The following is a 19172-nucleotide window of genomic DNA, read 5'->3' on the forward strand; positions in this document are numbered from 1 at the left end:
AGTTGCTGATGTCCATGTGAAAGGTACATATTGCAGGAGACTGCGGAGGCACTCTTACCTTCTCCAACACATGATGTGTCTCCAGCTTTGATAGAAAATTATTTCTGTTACCAGTTGAGTTAAAGATGAACATCATCTGCCAATGCCAGTTAACACAGTCAAACTGAATGGCTTTGAAATCTAAATTTAATGAACTACTAAAATATTCATGTCAAGATTTTCCTGATCCATAACCTTTTCCTGTCTATTTTGATACCCGGCATCCTTTAAGAGGAGAAGTCACTGTAATTTGGAATATAGATTCATATTCCCAGACTCATTCATCATTGGTAACACCTGCAATGATTTTCGGCATCCTGAGGGACAGGAGCAGCAAGAAATTCTTCATTAATGTCCACTACAGAAACCACGGTTCTGCTTCAGAGATTTGCTCCTTCTCACCTAAACTAACTGTAGATGTTCCCTGCAAATTACCCACATCTAGAGACCTCAGCTAGTGGGTAGGACATGGCTCTTTTTTTTTTCTTTACTTTTCTTTTCTTTTTTTTTAAAGATTATTTATTTATTTATTTGACAGACAGAGATTACAAGTAGGCAGAGGGGCAGGCAGAGAGAGAGGAGGAAGCAGGCTCCCTGCTGAGCAGAGAGCCCTATGCGGGGCTGATCCCAGGACCCTGGGATCATGACCTGAGCCAAAGCAGAGGCTTTAACCCACTGAGCCACCCAGGCGCCCCAGGACATGGCTCTTTGACAGAGAGAGGGATTTTGCTTCCAAGGCTCATCCAGCTGGCTGTAGGATCTTATCTTTAATTATAATTCACAAGGCTCTCGATATTAATGAGACGGAAAAAGGCAATACTTACCAAAACTGTTCTAAAAACAATCCCTCTCTATTCTAGAACTTTGCCTGCAGTCAGCAGGTGCCTCAGTCTATGGATTTATAGAACTTTTCCTTTTTTTACATTACAATTTGCTTCCTGAAATTTCTTGTCCACGTAGGTGTGACAGAGACTTTTTGTCAAAATGTAAAAAAAGAAACATATTTGCCTTTTAAAAAATAGCTCTTCACCAATTTTAGTGGGTATTTGTGATTGCTAATTATATACCCATAGTTCAACTGAAGGTAATCTTGGAATTCTACCCTGATTTAATGCTATCACAAAGAAAACCCTTTGTAAATAGAGGTTTTGTTTTGTTTTGTTTTTTTAAGATAACAATGTCAAAATGTTTTAGATAGCCTGGGTTGAGACTATGTTATTTAGGTTATGAAATTTAAAACATACTTGGGCTCTGTAGAGTAAAATGGATAATATGAATATGTTTCAGGAAAACCCAGGGACAATTTTTCAAATCTCAGTAATTGGGGAAGAATTCACTTTATGTTAACAATCAACTGGTATCAGCCAACAGGCTATCCTTTAACATTTATGGATGCATCCATTACCTACTGCTGAGAAACAAATCATCAGCTAACAGTTTTCATTTAGACCATGATTCTGTGGGTAGGCTGGGCCCAGCTGGGTAGTTCTGATCTCAGCAGGGCTTTTACAGGTCTGAGTTTCCTGGTCTTTGTCACTGAATTCTCTCACACCTCTGCTTCAGTTGGGGCAACTGTGCTCGCAGGTGCCGGATCCACAGGACTCATCCTTAGACAAGCTAGTTCATGCTAGAGGCAGAGTCCCAAGACAAAGAATGCAAGTGCAAAATCTTTTGAGTCTGAGGTTCACTGTTGGCACATTGTCATTTCTGCAGCATTCTACTAGCCAAAGCAAAGCCCAAGGCTATCCTAATGATTATATCTCTTGATGAGAGATGCTGTAATGTCTCATTGAAAATAGCGTGGATATGAGGAAGAAAGACTGTGGCCTATTTTCCATCTACTACAGTGTCTTTGAGTTTTTTAAATATGGCTCCTACCAAAATGCCTGAATCTAGCTAAATCAGGACTTATCCCATAGTTAGTGTCATCTCTCATTTCTAGAGCCTCTTAGCCTTCTCCATTTATAGGCACACATCCTGTAGTGCACCCTAATATCTGGACAGCAAAACCTGTCCATGTGTGCTGTATTTCTCTTTTCTACAAATGGCCAGGTTTTGCACGTACTAGCTTCCAAATAAATAAAATAAATATTTACTACTATTTACTATTACCTTATCAACACTACTTCATCATAGTTGATATATCAACATCATAGCTGTTTTTATTTTCTAAAATATTAAAGTATTTTGGTATAAATGACATACCAAGTGTTCACAATTTGTTCTGTTCTGTTTTGTTTTGTTTTAGAGAGAAAGAGAGTGAAAGTGAGCGGGGGAAGTCAGAAGGAAAGGGAGAATCTTAAGTAGGCTCCATGCCTAGCATGGAGCCTGATGCTGAGATTATGACCTGAGCTGAAATCAAGAGTTACATGTTTAGGGGCGCCTGGGTGGCTCAGTGGGTTAAGCCTCTGCCTTCAGCTCAGGTCATGATCCCAGGGTCCTGGAATCGAGCCCCGCATCCGGCTCTCTGCCCAGCAGGGAGCCTGCTTCCTCCTCTCTCTCTGCTTCCCTCTCTGCCTACTTGTGATTTCTGACTGTCAAATAAATAAACAAAATCTTAAAAAAAAAAAAAAAGAGTTACATGTTTAACTCACTGAGCCATTCAGGTAGTTCATGACCTGAAGTAAAGTATCATAAGGATACAACTAATTGTTCTGAAACTTAATTTTAGAACAAGCTATAGTACCTTACAAATGCACTTAGCTTACTAAATTATCATAAGCAGTGGACATGGGATCAAAATTTAAACTCACCACGCTGACTCAAGATCATTCAGGAAGCATTTGCACAGTAGTTGATGAATCAAACACTCCATACATTTCTAGACTTGCTTGTCTGTTTTTACAGACACTGAGATGAGCTCAACAGACTTCCTCATAAATTCAATGCAAGATACCACCTTGGAGGATTTGGAGTTATTTCCTATGAACCTAGTTTATAGCTCATGGCAAATTTTGTTGGAAAGCTCCATTTGTTTTTCTGTAATCCCATACGTATCATTACTCACAATATAGTAGTTTACATTAGCAGTCACTTTTCCCTGGGATGTGTGCTCCCTTCCTGTTGACTCTATAAACTTGTTCTGTCATGTCTAAAATAATTCCGTTGCAAATGAGTAACTTTTGTAAAGATATAAAATATCATATGCATTGCATCCTATGCATAGGACCTGTTGCAACCAGTACAATTATCCCAACCAAATAATGTGTGAGGTAAGATCTTCAGCCACGAAATTTATACGTATGTTAATACATGCTAATTAAACAATATGAAAGTTGCTGTTCTGTAGCACAAAAATGAGGAAATCTTGTCAATTTCATAAGGTCTATCTTAAAATGTATATAATCTAATATATACACACTTACATGTGTATAAATACCCATATCATTTAGTGGTGGGATGGAGTAAGAGGAAGGTTGACAAATTTATAAGGGGAAGCATATCTAAATACCAAAGGGCATAGTCCAAATGGTAGAAATATAGGTTACTGCTCTTTGAGGTTCCCTGTGACGAATGTACACAAATAACATATTCTAAGGAGATTACTTTGCCCTTCATTTGTACATAAGCAAGTAGACAGTTAAAGGCTTTTAAACACTTTTTTCTTTTTATCACAAGACCACTTGTTCAAATGGAATTTATGCTGTGCTCTAACCTATGAAAGGACAAAAGTAGACATATTTTAATAGAAGCTAAAAGAATGAGTCTAAAAACATTCAGGTGATGCATTACTTTTTTTTTTTTTCCACATTTTGAGTAGAAGTGCAATAGCAGAAAAGTATGTATTTGGGCAGATTCAATAAGACATTACACTAGCATTTCTTGGATTGAACAACTGTGGTCTGTTATCATCACACACCATTCTCTTATTTTAACATTAAAAATAAAATACGCATGCAGGTTTAACTCTTCTCTCTTTTTTTTTTAATAAGATTTATTTATTTAGTTGAGAAGCAGAGAGAGAAAAAGCAAGGGGAGGAGCAGGGACAGAGAGACTCAGTCTCCCTGTGAGTGCAGAGCCTAATCTGGGGCTTGGTCCCACGACCCTGAGATCATGACCTGAGCTGAAATCAAGAGTAGGCTGCTTAACTGACTATGCCACCCGGGTACCCCTTAACTATTTCTTCTTAACTTTCATCTTCTACAGTTCAAGTCTAGTCAAAGTGAGACTGAGAAACGGCTACTCTTGAATAGAAATGACATGGCAGGTATCATTGGTGATATGTAAATTCTAGGGAAGCAGAGAAGACAGAGTTTATTTAATCTTAGTTCCTTTTCCAATTATTTAAGTCATACTCTGTTTGTCTTCTTATTGGTGCTATGGCGATCTTGAGGAACAACATCTGGGTTTTTTCTCAGTATTTTTGATAACTCCTCCTTCTCTCAGGTGACTTGGAACAATGGTTTACAGATAGCAGAAACATTCTAAACACCATGTTGATCTGACAGACACAGGAAAGCAGATGAAGTAAACAGAGGGTTGATGAACCCCTGATTTGTAAAGATAATCTAAGAATTATTGGCACAAAATAGTGACCCCATTTAGCACAAAACAAAAGAGGAATGAAGAAATTTGACACCAGCATTTATTTCTACATCTATTTATTAATGTTGGTCTAATTTATGAGAGTAATATTTAAATTTTGTCACGTTTCTTCTCTGATGTTTTAGTGGTGACTAATGAAGGGATTTGCAAAATTAATCCAGGCCAAACCAAATCAAATATTAGAGAAATACTTTTTCAAAGATGAGACTATTTGCCATGCAGTGACAGTGAAAGCTAAGTCATTCCCTGCGTTAAACTGCAAATTTCTTTTACAAAGGCATTCCCACTTTAATCAATAGAAAATAATGGGGAAGAAGAAAAAGTGGGCTTAGACTGAGCCAGATATTTCCTTGGAACATACCAAAAAGGGGTAGTATTTGGTATTGAATGACCAAACTCAGATGCTTTGAAGAGTTCACAAAATCATTTTGTTTGCGGGATGGAGGCATTGCTGCAGCCAGGGTTTTTAAAATCTGAACTCTAGCCCAGTTACCCATCTGCTGATGGACTAGAGTTTCAATGAGGTGTTCTCAGCTTCCAGGTTGTTATAAAACCCTGCCATATAGTCAGTCTTTCCTATGCTCTAAATACTTTCACACGGTTATCTCAGGCACTCATCAAAGAATTCTGTCAAGCAGACAACATAATACAACTTTACAGATGAGAAAAACAATGCTCAGCAACTTTAATTAACCTGCTCAAATGATCACAAATAGTAAGGCATGGAACTAGAATTCAAATTTGGGTCCATTCCATGCTCTTGTGAAATCATGCTGTCTTTCAAAAAGTATGAAAAAATAAGGTAATAACCACTCTAAAGGTTAATTTTATGTTTCAGAATTTAAAAAAAAAAGGTTGATAACATAGAGCAATATGATGTCTACATACAACTTTCCACCTTTAAGTCCTTAAAATACATATTAACCTGTGTGCCCTCTTCTTTCCAGCACAATATACATTAATATTGAAAAGAATTGAAAGGTTTTAGAAACGTTACTTTTAAGTGACTTATTAATAGTTTAGTTTGTATTACCTTAGACAATTTTGCCTTGGATTCAGAATTATCTTTGGGAACAGAGTCTTTGATTAGCCGAGATCGGTCATAATTAGCATGTTCTGATTCATCCATGTAATCCTTATCTTTCCCTAGAGCTAGAAAAGAGAAAGAGAAAATTATATCCACTTTTATCTTTCTTCCTTTTCTCTCTCTTTAAATGTACTAATCTCTCTTTTATTCAAGCTTTTCCAAGGTTTAGCCAAGTATAACTTTCTTACGATCTATCCATCTAAAAAGTAAGGAAAAAAAAAAAAAAGAAAGAAAAAAGGGCAGGGGAATGACACGAAAGCTTCCCTATAGTGGATTAATAATGACACTACAGTAACTTTCATAAAAGTTAAATGCATCTCTGCTGTTTAGTGGACTTAAACTTTTTGAAAATAAAATTAGAACCATGCAAACTCATCATCTCTTTTGAACATGGAGATAAAGATATTTTTTAAAGATTTTATTTGCTTATTTCAGAGCGAGGGAAGGAGTGAGTGAGAGAGCACAAACAGGGGGAGTGGCAGAGGGAGAGGTAGAAGCAGGCTCCCTGCCAAGCACTGAGCCCTACCTGGGGCTCCATCCCAGGACCAGGAGATCATGACTTGAGCCAAAGGCAGACACGCCCAACTGACTGAACCACCCAGGTGCCCCAGGTAAAGATATTTCTAAAAACTCAATAGATTCCCAAGCATTTATTTGCTTAATTAAAAACTGTATTAATTTTGAGAATTTGTTTTCTTAAAAGTTGGAAACTTTTCTAAATGTGAATTTAACTGAAGTGTGACGGAAGTCTGATAAATCATAGAAGCAATTCTCACAAACGTTACAAGAAAAAACTTTTTAAAAATATGAGATCAAAATGAAACTACAGCTGCAAATAAGAAGAGAATACTGAAAACTAATTACCACTACAATTATAAAAAGGGTAGGGCCTTGTAAGAATATATATGAACAATAAACGGGTTATAATCAATGCAAGAGTATGAAACAAGAAGCCTCTATGGGTCTGTAAGTCCAACCGAGGACTGCTGATGTGCTTCACACAATTTGTATTTCATGTGATAGAAGTACCTCTTCAAATTCAAACACAGAAAAAATCGAATATATCTAGCCTGTTCAAATAAATGAAAATGTTTTGGAGAGCTATTTTATTCCATCTGTTAACACCTATCAAACATAAATTCTGGGGCGCCTGGGTGGCTCAGTGGGTTAAAGCCTCTGCCTTCGGCTCAGGTCATGATCCCAGGGTCCTGGGATCGAGCCCCGCATCAGGCTCTCTGCTCAGCGGGGAGCCTGCTTCCTCCCTTCTCTCTCTCTGCCTGCCTCTCTGCCTACTTGTAATCTGTCAAATAAATAAATAAAATCTTTAAAAAACAAAAACAAAACATAAATTCTGACATAGACAACTATGTATAATGCTTTAAAGATTTCAATCATTTGATGTAGTATTAGAATAGAAAATTGTTTATAATATATGCACTAATTTCCTTTATTAGGAATCTTAAAATCTGCTCTAGCATATATTATGCCATGTACAGCTAGACTATCAGAATCTGAGCAGTGGTATGAATTAAGACTGGACAGGTAATATTATGTCATAGTATGTTATTAATTGCCAATTATGTTTAAATGCTCTAAGCACTTAGGATTAAAACCAGAACTATTAAAAATAGCTAACACTGACTGATGGTTAACAGTTGTTGAGTATATTCTAAGAGCCAGAAACTTTATAGGTACTATTTCCTTTACTCCCCGTAACACCTATACAAATGTGGGTATGGTTTTTACCTACATTAAGCAGTAAATAAATTAAAGCAGGTGGAGATTAAGTATCATGCCAAAGTCACTAATTCAGTAAAGAGTGCATCTAGAACTCAAACACATCCAGATATGATTCCAAAGCTGGCATTTGTAAATATACTATAATGTTTTCCCTAGATTTAAGAAGATTGCATTTTATTCATTTAACAATTATTTATTAAACATCTATGATATGCCAGACATAGTTTTAAGAGTCGGAAATGTAGCAGCAAACAGAATCCTGCCTTCAGAGAACGTTTAAGTCCAAGGAGAAAAACAATAAACAACACAAATTAAGGAAATAGCAAGTATGTTTTGTGGTGAGTGCACTGGAAAGTAGAGGGCAGAGAAGAAGGACAGAGGTGTCACCGGTGTGAACGAGGGTGCTCTTTTAGTACAGAGAATCGTAGTAACATTTGAACAAAGATGCAGGAAAATGAAGCGTAAGTCACACAGGTAACTGGAGGACGAATGGTCTAGACGGAAGGAAAAAAGGTGTAAAACCTGGACTTGTTCTGAATGGGTGTCAGATGAGTGAAAAAGAAACGGAAATTTTGGAGTTAATTTTTTGGATCGGTTACCTAAACCCCATCATGTTCAGCTTTCTGGTTTGTAAGGCACAAAAGTTTCGCTCTTTTTTGAGGCCAAGAGGTTTTTTCCTTTCATCTTCTGTCTCTTTCCTTACCTTTCTCCTTGTCTCCTTATCTTTCCCTCCCTCTCTCTCTCTCCCCCCATCCTTTTCTTTCTTTTGATATTCTAGACATAGGAAGAGACCTTTGTGATTAAATGGCAGTAGGTAAATGGGCAGCGAAACCTGGGAGCACAAACCACCCTGCAGGTCACAGTACTGCGGTTCCTCAGCCTAAATTTGCTCTGTCCTACATCAGTTCTCTCCCTGGCAATCTATCTTCTCATCTGTAAAGAGGTTTTTGAAGACGGTCTCAAAGGGTCTTCCTCTATGCTCTAATAACTGTGTGATTACTAACTTAATGTTTACAAGAGAAAATGCAATTTATGTTAATGCATCTCATTTACCATGGAATACAAGAAATACAATTTATAGAAGTTTTCCACTCATTTAAACCTTATTCCATTCACAATAACATTTTCTGGGCAGAAATTTTTATATTTTGTTTTGCTTAATTTTAATTCAATTTAGTTTTCTCTTCTTTCTCTTTAATTCCTATAACACAAAATTCCTGGAACAGGAACATCCTTACATCATCATCTTGTTGGAAGAAAGCTCAGTTTTGAAAGTCTTGCCAAATGCTACCAACTTCACGAAAGCTTTTCAGATCCTCTCCTCCTTCCTGCCCCAAAGCTCCAAATAGAATGGATCATTTTCTCTCCTGAATTCCGTCACATTTGGTTTTCCCCTCCTTTTCTTTCTTTCTCTTCTTTCTTTCCTTCCTTCCTTTCTTTTTGTGATTCTTTTTATTTTTCTGAATTTAGACAAAATTATCCCAGGACTATGTTCAATCTCTTTTTCATGTGTGTTCAATTTACTACAGAGTCTATAACAACTTGGTCATTAGTATATCATAGGAGTTAATTTAAAAAGAAAAAGAAAAAAGATGGACTTGTTATTTCAAAAAATCTGGATCATAGTGACATAATTTTATTAAAATTTCCTTGTATTGTTAGGAATGTAAGTATATTTCCTTTTCTTCTTGTTTTTCTCGAATGTATAGGGAAGGATTCTTCCATATATAATAATAGTTCTCTTTTTTCCTTTTACTATTATAAAGATTGCAAACTCCTGTCATTATAATGTAAATTTTCCTTTCCTATCTTGTCTTTTACAATGTCCCTATGGTGTTCCTATGTTAGAAACAAGAAACCTCTACTCTTACTGACTTAACATACACTATTCTTGAATATAAAAATGTCTTAACTTAGTTCGTATTCTTTTGTTAAATACTGGATTTTTTTTCTCACACTAACTTTATACACAATATTCCTGTAACTAATGATTTGTTTTCTTTTTCACATGGATTGCTAATAATTACTTAATGTTAGATGTGTTAGGTATCCTTCATTCATTAAATCAATATATTGAGCTAGATCCACAGTGTACCAGAGACTATTCTACTTTGAAGGGAGTAGGAATCACAATGAACAAAAATCCTTACCCTCATGAAGTTGAAAGTGATAAAGTTAAGGAAAGAACAAATATAACCCCTATCTATTAAATGATGATATGGTCAATTTAAAAAAAAAAAAAAGAGGGCAAGGAGATAACAGGGAGGGCAGCAATTTGCAATTTTAAATGAGGTGGCTAAGGACGGCCTTCCTGAGGTAACCTGGAGCAAAGATGCCTAAATGGTAAGTGAACCTCTGTAGGAGAGCATCATAGGCAAAGGGTACAGTAAGTGCAAAGGTCCTGAGGTGGGAGCATGCCTTTCTTATCTGTTCACAGACAAACAGATTAGTGTGACTGGTGAAGAATGAACAAAAGTGAAGGTGACAAGGTATCATGTTAAAGTGGTAATGGAGGAAGTAAGAGCATATGAGGGAGGGCTTGGGACCATCATAATGATTTTGGTTTTCATTCTGAGTTAAAGAGTGCCATTGGATGAATCCGAGCAGAGTAAATTTGAGCAGATTTTGACAAAATCATTCTGTCAGCTGACATGAAAATAGGCTGAAGGGGCCAAGGCGAGATGCAAAGAAGCCAGGTAAGAGTTATTGCAATAATCAGGTAGAGAGGATGTGCTTTGGATCAGGGTGGTATTAAGACTAAGAAATGGTCAAACTGAGGATATGTTTTTTTTTTTTTTAAAGGAAAACTAACAGAATTCTATTTGCTATGGCATCTAAAAGAGAAAAATCAACAATAATTTCAATGTTTCTGGTCTAAGTGCTGGGAAGGGTGCCATATTGCTTCCACATATCATTTGGCTAAATCCTTTCAAAGTATTATTACTAGCTTTTGTTACCAGTGAGGAAATGTAGGCAGTTAACTAGGGTCTCACATTTGGTATGTGGCAGAAGGGGAGCCCAGGAAATCTGGCCCTAAACCTTACATTCCTAGCCACTATGTAATACTGCCTCTTGTAGTATTGGAAAGATGATGGTTTAGGAAACTTTGAAGCCATAAAATATTCACAAGTTAAAAAAAAAATCTGGGTTACATAAAAATTGTAACATATTTGTTGAATAAAAAAGGGTAATCTCTAATTATAAACATAGCTTTCTATCCTCCTTCAGTTAATGATGGTGGAGACAAATATTAGTATCCTAACAGATAAAGATAAAAATTGTCAACAAAAAAGAAATAAAGATGAGATAAATTTAGTAAAAACTTACTTATTTTTATGTGGTTTAATGGTCTCCATGCCCAAGAATTTAAAATAAAAAAGGTACTATTTTATGCTAGTACATAGTTTTTTACATCTTTCATTTTTAATAAAAAATGTCCATTGCTGACAAGACACTAGGGAAACTGATAATGTCATTTGCTTTCTGTACCAATATAAATTAGTAAAATTTTTGGAACAAAGTGTGTCAGTATGTGTTAAGGGCACAACTGGAGAGGGATCCGAAAGTCATCAAAAAGAAAAAAAAAATCTGTGTTCACAAGAATGTTTCCCCAAACCAATGCATAATAAAATACAGAAACAATTACCACTTTAATAAATAGGAACTCCATTCTTCCAGCTACAGAGGCCAACATCCTGACTCTTCATTTTCTCTTTTACCTTATGTCTGATCCCTTAATTAAATTCTGTTGACTGAGCACAAAATATCATTTTTCTGCTTTGCTTTACTCTTTAGCACATACCAGTTTCTAACATGCACGATGTTATCTTTATTTATCTTCATTTATTTCCTGGCAGAGAAGGGAAGAAGTACAAAGCTCTGCGGCAAGAGCATACTTAACATCAAGGAACAAGTGCCGCTGGATTGGAGGGTGAGGGTAGGGTTAGAGGAGAGGGACAAGAAGTGGTAGTAAGGGGTCAGATGATGCTTACACAGTGTGCCATAATGCAGATTATGACTTTTATTTGGACCTACAAAAATATTGAAGGGTTTTGAGTAGAAGTTTCATGTAATTTAATTTAAGTTTTAAAGGGGTCACTCTGGCTGTGGATATTAAAATCTGGAATAATAAAATCTGTTTCAAGGATTAAATGAAATAATCTATGTGATTCGTACATATAAGGTATTGAAGAAATATACATTCTTTTTCTTTAATCTTTCTTTAAATTCACAATTCTAGTAATTAGGAATCTACAAAACTAATCATACAATTTGGACCTACAACTAGGTCATATCTTCCACTTCAAAGCTTAGGTGGATAGGAAACAATGTAATTAACATGAGTATGCCAATAAACAATTTAAAAATTTAATTTACACCCTCTTCCAATCATCAGTAATATAATTTATGATGAAAACTTGTTGAGTCGAGTGGGAATCCATTAACTCTTGCAAATTTTGTTTGCAAACCAGTATCAGTTCAAAACTCAAGGGGACCAATCAAGACCCAGGCTCCTACGATTGTAACATAAACCTCAGAGCAGCTCTCAGAATGGAATTTTAATAGACAAATTATTCCAGCTCAATTCTTCTTTATTTTAATGCTATTTCATTACTTTGCTACATTTTAATATAACTGCTGGAGCATCTGGAAATTGATGAGGTAACTGTTAAGGCAATTTTAAATATGTGTGAGTGATCTTATTAGTTGGCCTCTACTGACTTCCAGCAGCGTGACCATCCCATACATTGCTAATGATAGTGTGTTCCAGGATTGCCAAAGTAGTTGGGGCTGATGATTAAATAATAATAGTAATGGCTTAAGGTTATTTTTATTCTTTATAATTTATATATACTAAAAACCACTGAGCTGTACATTTAAAATTGGTGAACCGTATGGTATGTGAATTATATCTCAATAAAGTTGTTATATTTAAAAAAAAAAAAACAAGATTCTCAAAGCTGAAAAAAATCATTTAATATGTTAAAGCAGGGAGCCTGATATAGTGAAAAGAGAACTAATGATGATTTCAGCAACCCCAAATTAATTTTTTGTATTAATTAATGTGAGTTAACATATTAATATTTCCAACATACATTGTCTTATTTGCATCTCACAAAAACTCTTAATTCAAACAATCCTTATTTATATTATAAAAAATCAAACCATAATGTTGATATCCCCATTTCATAAATCAGGAACCTGAGGCACAGATGGTGTACATTTCTACTGACTGATGGAGTTAGTACCTGATCTGACTGCTAATAAATTCCATGATTTTAAAATTATTATTCCACCAAAGTTTCCTATGAAGAACAAACCTAATGTTCCATATATGGTTTACTCAGTGGTTAGAATGTGGTGATAATGAAGATCCAGACTCAATCATTCTTTGCAGTTCCTATACTGCCTATTTCTCCCAACACTCACATTGTTCAAAAGTCCTGACGCTAGCCAGTCACACTGAAGGTACAGCCAGAGCTGTATTCAGTCAATCCCATGACTAAGCAGATATTGAAGATAAATGCTTTCCACTGTGTCAGCGTGCCAGTGTTTATTCTATCCACATCTATTGTTTCATACATTCACCCAATCGTCAATCATCCATCCATCATCAAGTAGACAGTATGTATTAGGTAATATGGAAAAGATATAAATAGCCATTATTATCATCTAGTGAACTGAGTATAACAGTATTTTAACCAAAGTGCAATAATAATAATAGGAAGTAGGAAGCATCTAAATGGATATCCCGGAGGACTTCCCGTAGGAATAATGTTACCAAGGGATTCTCCTACTACTTAAGAAGAGTCATAGATATTAGGTCTTTAAATGCTCTACAAAAGGTTTGTCAATATGGCTTACATGAAAATGTGTAACACAATTAGATTAGGTCTTCACTAAGAAAAATAACAGAACACTGATTCCTAACCGGTGAGAAAAATCACAGCAATGAATGACATCATGGAAAGCAAAGGAGTAATGGAGAGTAGGTTCTCCAAAGATATGTCTCAGTATCATTTCATCCATTCATCTATCCCTTCAGTGACCCTAAAAATACTCTCTGCACACCTACTACATGCTGTGTACTATTCTTGATTCTGGCCCGTATGCACCAATAAGACTAAGTCTCTGTCCTCTGGAAATGGAAAGAGGGAAAAAAATAAATCTTATAATTTCCAGTAATACCTCTTAAGTCAAGATTAGAAGACACAAAGTGAAGCTCGTATGACTCTGGTTTCTCTCAGCGCCGGGCCTTGGGATAAGAGCAAACTTATCATGAGCAAAGGAAAAAGAGGACTGGCATGGCTGCGGCTCTGTGAGTCAAAGGAAGCATTAGCAAATGGTCTAGAGCTGGAGCAGGCCCAGACCTCGTACGGCCTCTGAAGGCTCCAGTAAGGAGTTTACATTTTACATGAAGTGTGAAACCGGGAGGGGACTGAGTAGAGAAATGATGATATTTCATTCTCCTCTTATGGAAGCTTCCCGTATCTGCTGTATGGAAAACAGACCATAAGGAGGCAAGCATCAGAGCAGAGACAATGAGGAAGGAAGTCATGATGCTGATCTACCCAGAGACTGAAACATTGGACAAGGCTTGTGGCAGCAACTGCTCAACAGTGTCAGGTTCCGAAAATAATTGGAAAATTGAGCCCAGAGGACTTACATAATGGGTTTAACTAACAACTGAAAAGATGTACAGTGACTGTGAGGCTGTCGCTACTGGAAAACAATCTGTTCTTTCAGTGTAATTCCCTTATTTCTGTGATTCTGAAATAGGCTGGTAATATTACTATGAAGTTTTTTTAATGCCATCTTAATATGAAATGCTATTTGAAAAAACTATGAAAAATGGAGACTATCAAGTATCATAGAATGAAATCAAAATCACCGCGTACTCATTTGACCAAAACCATTTTAAGAAAAAATGAACACTGCAGCAAGCTGAATGATTAAGCTCACAGAAAACAAATTATCTTACCACTCTAATATAAATCACTTCCTAAGGGACTCGCTTCACAGCATTAAGGAAATGTTGATTTCACAAGATTAGAGAGATGTATATTTTAGTTGGTTGGACTCAAATTATGTTGGTTTTAGTAAGCCCTGATTATTTCACTTCAAAGTTATCTGTTTTTACTGCAGCATGAGTGTGAGCAGACTCAACCATCAGTTACTTGTTAATATGGATGTCTCTGTCCTTGTCATTTTACGGAATACTAGCAAGAGAGAGGGTAGATGATTACAGCAGGGTGTCCAGGACTGATAGACAAGAGTATCGTCACATCAGGATTTCAAATCCATTACATGGATTGGCACTTTCCAGAATAACAGTGTGTGTGTGTGTGTGTGTATGTGTGCATGTGTGTGTGAGAGAGACAGAGAGAGAGAAAGAGAGAGAAAGACTGTGTCTGTCTGTGTGGCTGAGGGCACAAGGCAGAATAGTGTTTTGGCTCTGTGAGCTGTTCTATGAAAAGTAGAATTCAGAGCACCTGGGTGGCTCAATCAGTTGAGTGTCTGACTCTTAATTTCAGCTCAGGTCATGATTTGAAGATTATAAGAACCAGCTCCAGGTTGGGCTCCCCACTCAGCGGGCAGTCTGCTTGAGGATTTCTCCCTCTCCTGCTACTCCCCCCACACTCTCTCTCTAAAATAAATAAATCTTAAAAAAGGAAAAGAAAAGAAGACTTAAAGGCTCATAGACAGCAATATAAAGAATGAAGGAAGAAAATCAAACAACGAAATTCTAAACTCCCAATCTGATTAGCCTTCTTCAATCAGTCATCTCCCAAATATACTGTATCATGCAACGTTACCCCCACCTGTTGCTGCTCGCAGCCTCATACTTATTAGCATTGCAGAACTGGTATTGTATGGACATCACTAACCACATTTCAACTCCATGGACTGTGATTCCTACCGTGATGATTAAGGGAGAAGATGAAAGATGAAGACTTCCTGGGTTAAAAATCTCAATTCTCCCTTGGGGAGATGTATGACATTTGGCAAGTTATTTTATCTGTCGGCCAGTTTCCTCAGGTATAAAAAGAGGGTAATAAGAGTACCTAACCCAAAGAATTGTTAAGGGAATTAAGTGAGGTAAGGCAGACACAGAGTTGTGTAATAAGTGTTCGGTAAATTATTGTTATTCCACTCTGCCATAAAAATCACATTTTCGTGATAATGGTTAGTGAAGATATCTCTGAGCCTAGCAAAATTTAGGGTAAAAGATAAGCTTAATGAGTGAGTGAATAAAGCAATGAGCAGATATTTGTTGAATCTCTATGGTGTGCTAGGAGAGTGATGGAGTTATGTCTCTTCATTTAACTCAATAGTCTTGCAAAGTATGGATCATTAATTCCAATTTATAAGATTACTGAGGTTCAGAGTGGTAAATAATATGCCACAGTCACACAGCTCATAGATATAAGAATGGGAATTTGACCAATGTCTGGCTGGGAAAACAGCATTTCATTCATAATATATTACAAATCCTGTTAGGCAGTCTTAATGGAAATGTCCAGCTCTGAATCAATAGGACCATGAATGTTCCTTCCTCCATAGCTATCATTTTGAACAGTGAGGTATACTCATCCTCAATGAAACACTGACTACATGCAGTTAACTGTGCCACAGCACTGATAGTCTCATGGGGCAGTTCAAAGTAGTGTACTGTGAGGACGACTGGGTGGCTCAGTTGGTTAAGCGGCTGCCTTCAGCTAAGGTCACGATCCCAGCATCCTGGTATCGAGTCCCACATCGGGCTCCTTGCTTGGAGAGGAGCCTGCTTCTCCCCTCTGCCTCTCCCTGCCACTCTGTCTGCCTGTGCTCACTCTCTCTGACAAATAAATAAAATCTTAAAAACAAACAAACAAACAAAAAAACCAAAGTAGTACACTGTGGGAAAAAAAGTGCGGGAGGGATCCTGGGTGACCCAGGTGGTTGAGTGTCTGATGCTTGATTTTGGATCAGGGTGGATGGATCAGGATCCAAATCATGGATCAGGACCCATGATTTCAGGGTCGTTGAGACCAAGCCCCACATTGGGCTCAGTACTATGTGTGGAATGTGCTTAAAATTCTCTCCCTCCCTCTCTTTCTACCCCTCCCCCCACACTCATGTGCATGTGCTCTCTCTTTCTCTTGGGCTCAGTACTATGTGTGGAATGTGCTTAAAATTCTCTCTCTCCCTCTCTTTCTACCCCTCCCCCCACACTCATGTGAATGTGCTCTCCCTTTCTCTTGGAAAGAAAAAAAAAAAGCCATTAATTAGATGTATCCATCAGGTTCCAAAAATTGTATTAGAGCCTGTTGGTACTTAAAAACAAGTACCAACAATCAACACTGTGTTGTTAACCAACCCAATGCTAGAAGCTGGCAGTCTGCACTCTAAAAGCAAAATTAGAAAATGTAACTTCATTGAATTTAAAAGGAAGGATGTATTGCTAAAACACTCATGCTTTATTTAATTACACTCTTGGTATATTTGACATCATTTTGCTTGATGTCTTCTTAAAGGCGATAAAATCATATACATTTTAGATATGCGGCTGTTTCAAAAGGAGTACTTTCCAGCCAGGTGTTACACCAGGATGGATTCTTGGAACGCTTGGTGATGGTACAGTCAGCCAGAGCTGCATTCTCACGTTCACTGTAAAGGGAAATACCTCATGTGTGCATATTTACCCCTTCAGAAGCTGTGACAATTTCCTAAGTTGAATGAATGGTAGATCGATGCTGGGTGTGCTAAAGTATTGATTGTGAGGTACAATCACAGGAACACAGGTCAAGTGTGTCAGATGACTGGGACACACTAGAATGATAAGGAGAGAAACATTCATGGAGCTAGGACATCCAATTACATTAAGCATTTAAAGAAAATGTTAACATTTGTGATGGCACTATCATGATTATTTCACTATCAAAAATAAGATGCATAGAATTGAATGGAAAGGCTTGCATGGCTAGAGTTATTGTTAGGCTATTAACTAGTATTAGTTTGGGAAAATTATTATGAAAAGGGCTATGTAAACTACATCAACCGTATGGATATTTTGGACAGTGTTTTTGTTCTTGTTTTTGTCTTATCAGAAAAATAACAATAGTAACCTCTTTCAGAATTAATTACCATGGGAAAGACCTTTGTACTCTGATTGAGTGTATTTGTTCTAATGAAATGTTCTCTTTGATACTGATGTTCTATATGAAAGGAAACTGCTGGTGGCTGTCTTCTTTTAATTAGGAAACTTAATAAGCCAGCACTGTCTTTATGTCACACACACAAAAGTGAGTCTTGTAAGAAACATGACTAATTTGCAGTAATTCAGAGTGCTATGATAAATAACACAGCTCATTGTTTAAAAAATTATGAAAAAGTCTTCTAACAATGTCCTCAGAGAGAAATCAAGATACATGTTTTAGGCTAGAAATTCTTTTTTTTTTTCCCCCTAAGACTTTATTTATTTATTTGTCAGAGAAAGAGACAGAGAGACAGAGCACAAGCAGGGGGAGCAGCTTGCAGAGCAGGCAGAGAAAGAAGCAGACTCCTCCTTGGGCAGGGAGCCAGATGCGGGGCTCAATCTCAGGACCCTGGGATCATGACCTGAGCTGAAGGCAGACACTTAGCCACTGAGCCACCCAGGTGCTCCTAGGCTAGAAATTCTTAATTCTAGCTACATTTAATATTTGCCTGGGAGACAGTTAAAAGTATGCATCCTGATTTCATTCCTCAGACCAAGTAAAATTGATTCCTGGGAGCTGAGACTCAGATGTTTAAAAGCTCCCAGGTGACTTGAATGCGTAGCCAGAGTTGACAACCACTGATACAGGCGGTACAGCCAGGCCACCAGAATGTTCACTGCTGAAAACTCAGGGCTAACCTTCTGAAGGTTATAAATAAATTCACTCTCAGGTTGTAAAATGAGCGTTGTAACAGATTAATATTACTCTTTGATAAATTCTGGCTTTCTTTTCTTTCTATTCAGTTTATGAATTACCAAAAAAAAAAAAAAAAAAAAGTTCAAAGGCATTGCTCATGACCAGGTCTGGCAAGCTACAGATCTTAATGCAAATCTCACTCAAATGAAGTAAATTTTGCATGATAATAGCAAAAGGGAAAGAGAAGGTTGAGTAAACTTATCTCTGTTTATAGGAAAAATAAGTAAAAATTATACTGACTACAAACCGAGGGTCAGGATAGAATCTTTCAATATTAATGTTATTCCAAATACTGGTTGAGTATCAACCAGTTTCAAGTTTCAATTCTGAAAACTCTCCATTGAACTGTATGCTATTTTGACGGAAATACGAATAATTTTCCTTACTTACTAAAAAATTCTGATGTAAATTTATTCTTTACATATTCTTATTATATAATATTTATATATATTGTTTAGAGGGGAAAAAGAAAGAAAACACAGACAACAAGAAGAAACCACAAATAATTGTACCACATGAAGATACACACTCTTAGCTAACATATTTGTTTCTTTCTTTCTAGCTCTTTTCCAATACATTTTTAACTAAAATGAGGGGAGGTCTACATTTATATTTAAGCTATTTTTCCCCACCCAGAAATATGCCACAAAATGTTCTATAGTACAATTACTAGAATGTTGAATTTTCCTCTATTCCTAAGTTAACGCAACTGTGAGGAAAATTATTCTTCATTTCTGATACTATTTTTTGGAATAGATTTTTAGATGTAAAATTCTATACCAGGTCTCTAAAATAAGTGTTTTACAGGTCTCATCCTGTTGTA

General features: G+C 36.7%; 1 protein-coding gene across 2 annotated transcripts in view; it reads right to left on the reverse strand.

Moving 5' to 3' along the window:
• The window catches only part of ANO3 (anoctamin 3), a gene marked incomplete at its 5' end in the record, with an annotated part of 271220 nt that overhangs the window by 165424 nt on the left and 86624 nt on the right, over positions 1-19172 (reverse strand). For both annotated transcript variants that reach the window (XM_080815458.1, XM_080815459.1), the window contains one exon: positions 5619-5737. In XM_080815458.1, coding sequence (XP_080671584.1) covers positions 5619-5737 — 119 coding nt within the window. The remainder of the gene's footprint in view (positions 1-5618; positions 5738-19172) is intronic.

The sequence above is a fragment of the Martes martes genome (assembly GCF_963455335.1).
Source record: "Martes martes genome assembly, chromosome: 10".
Lineage (NCBI taxonomy): Eukaryota > Metazoa > Chordata > Mammalia > Carnivora > Mustelidae > Martes > Martes martes.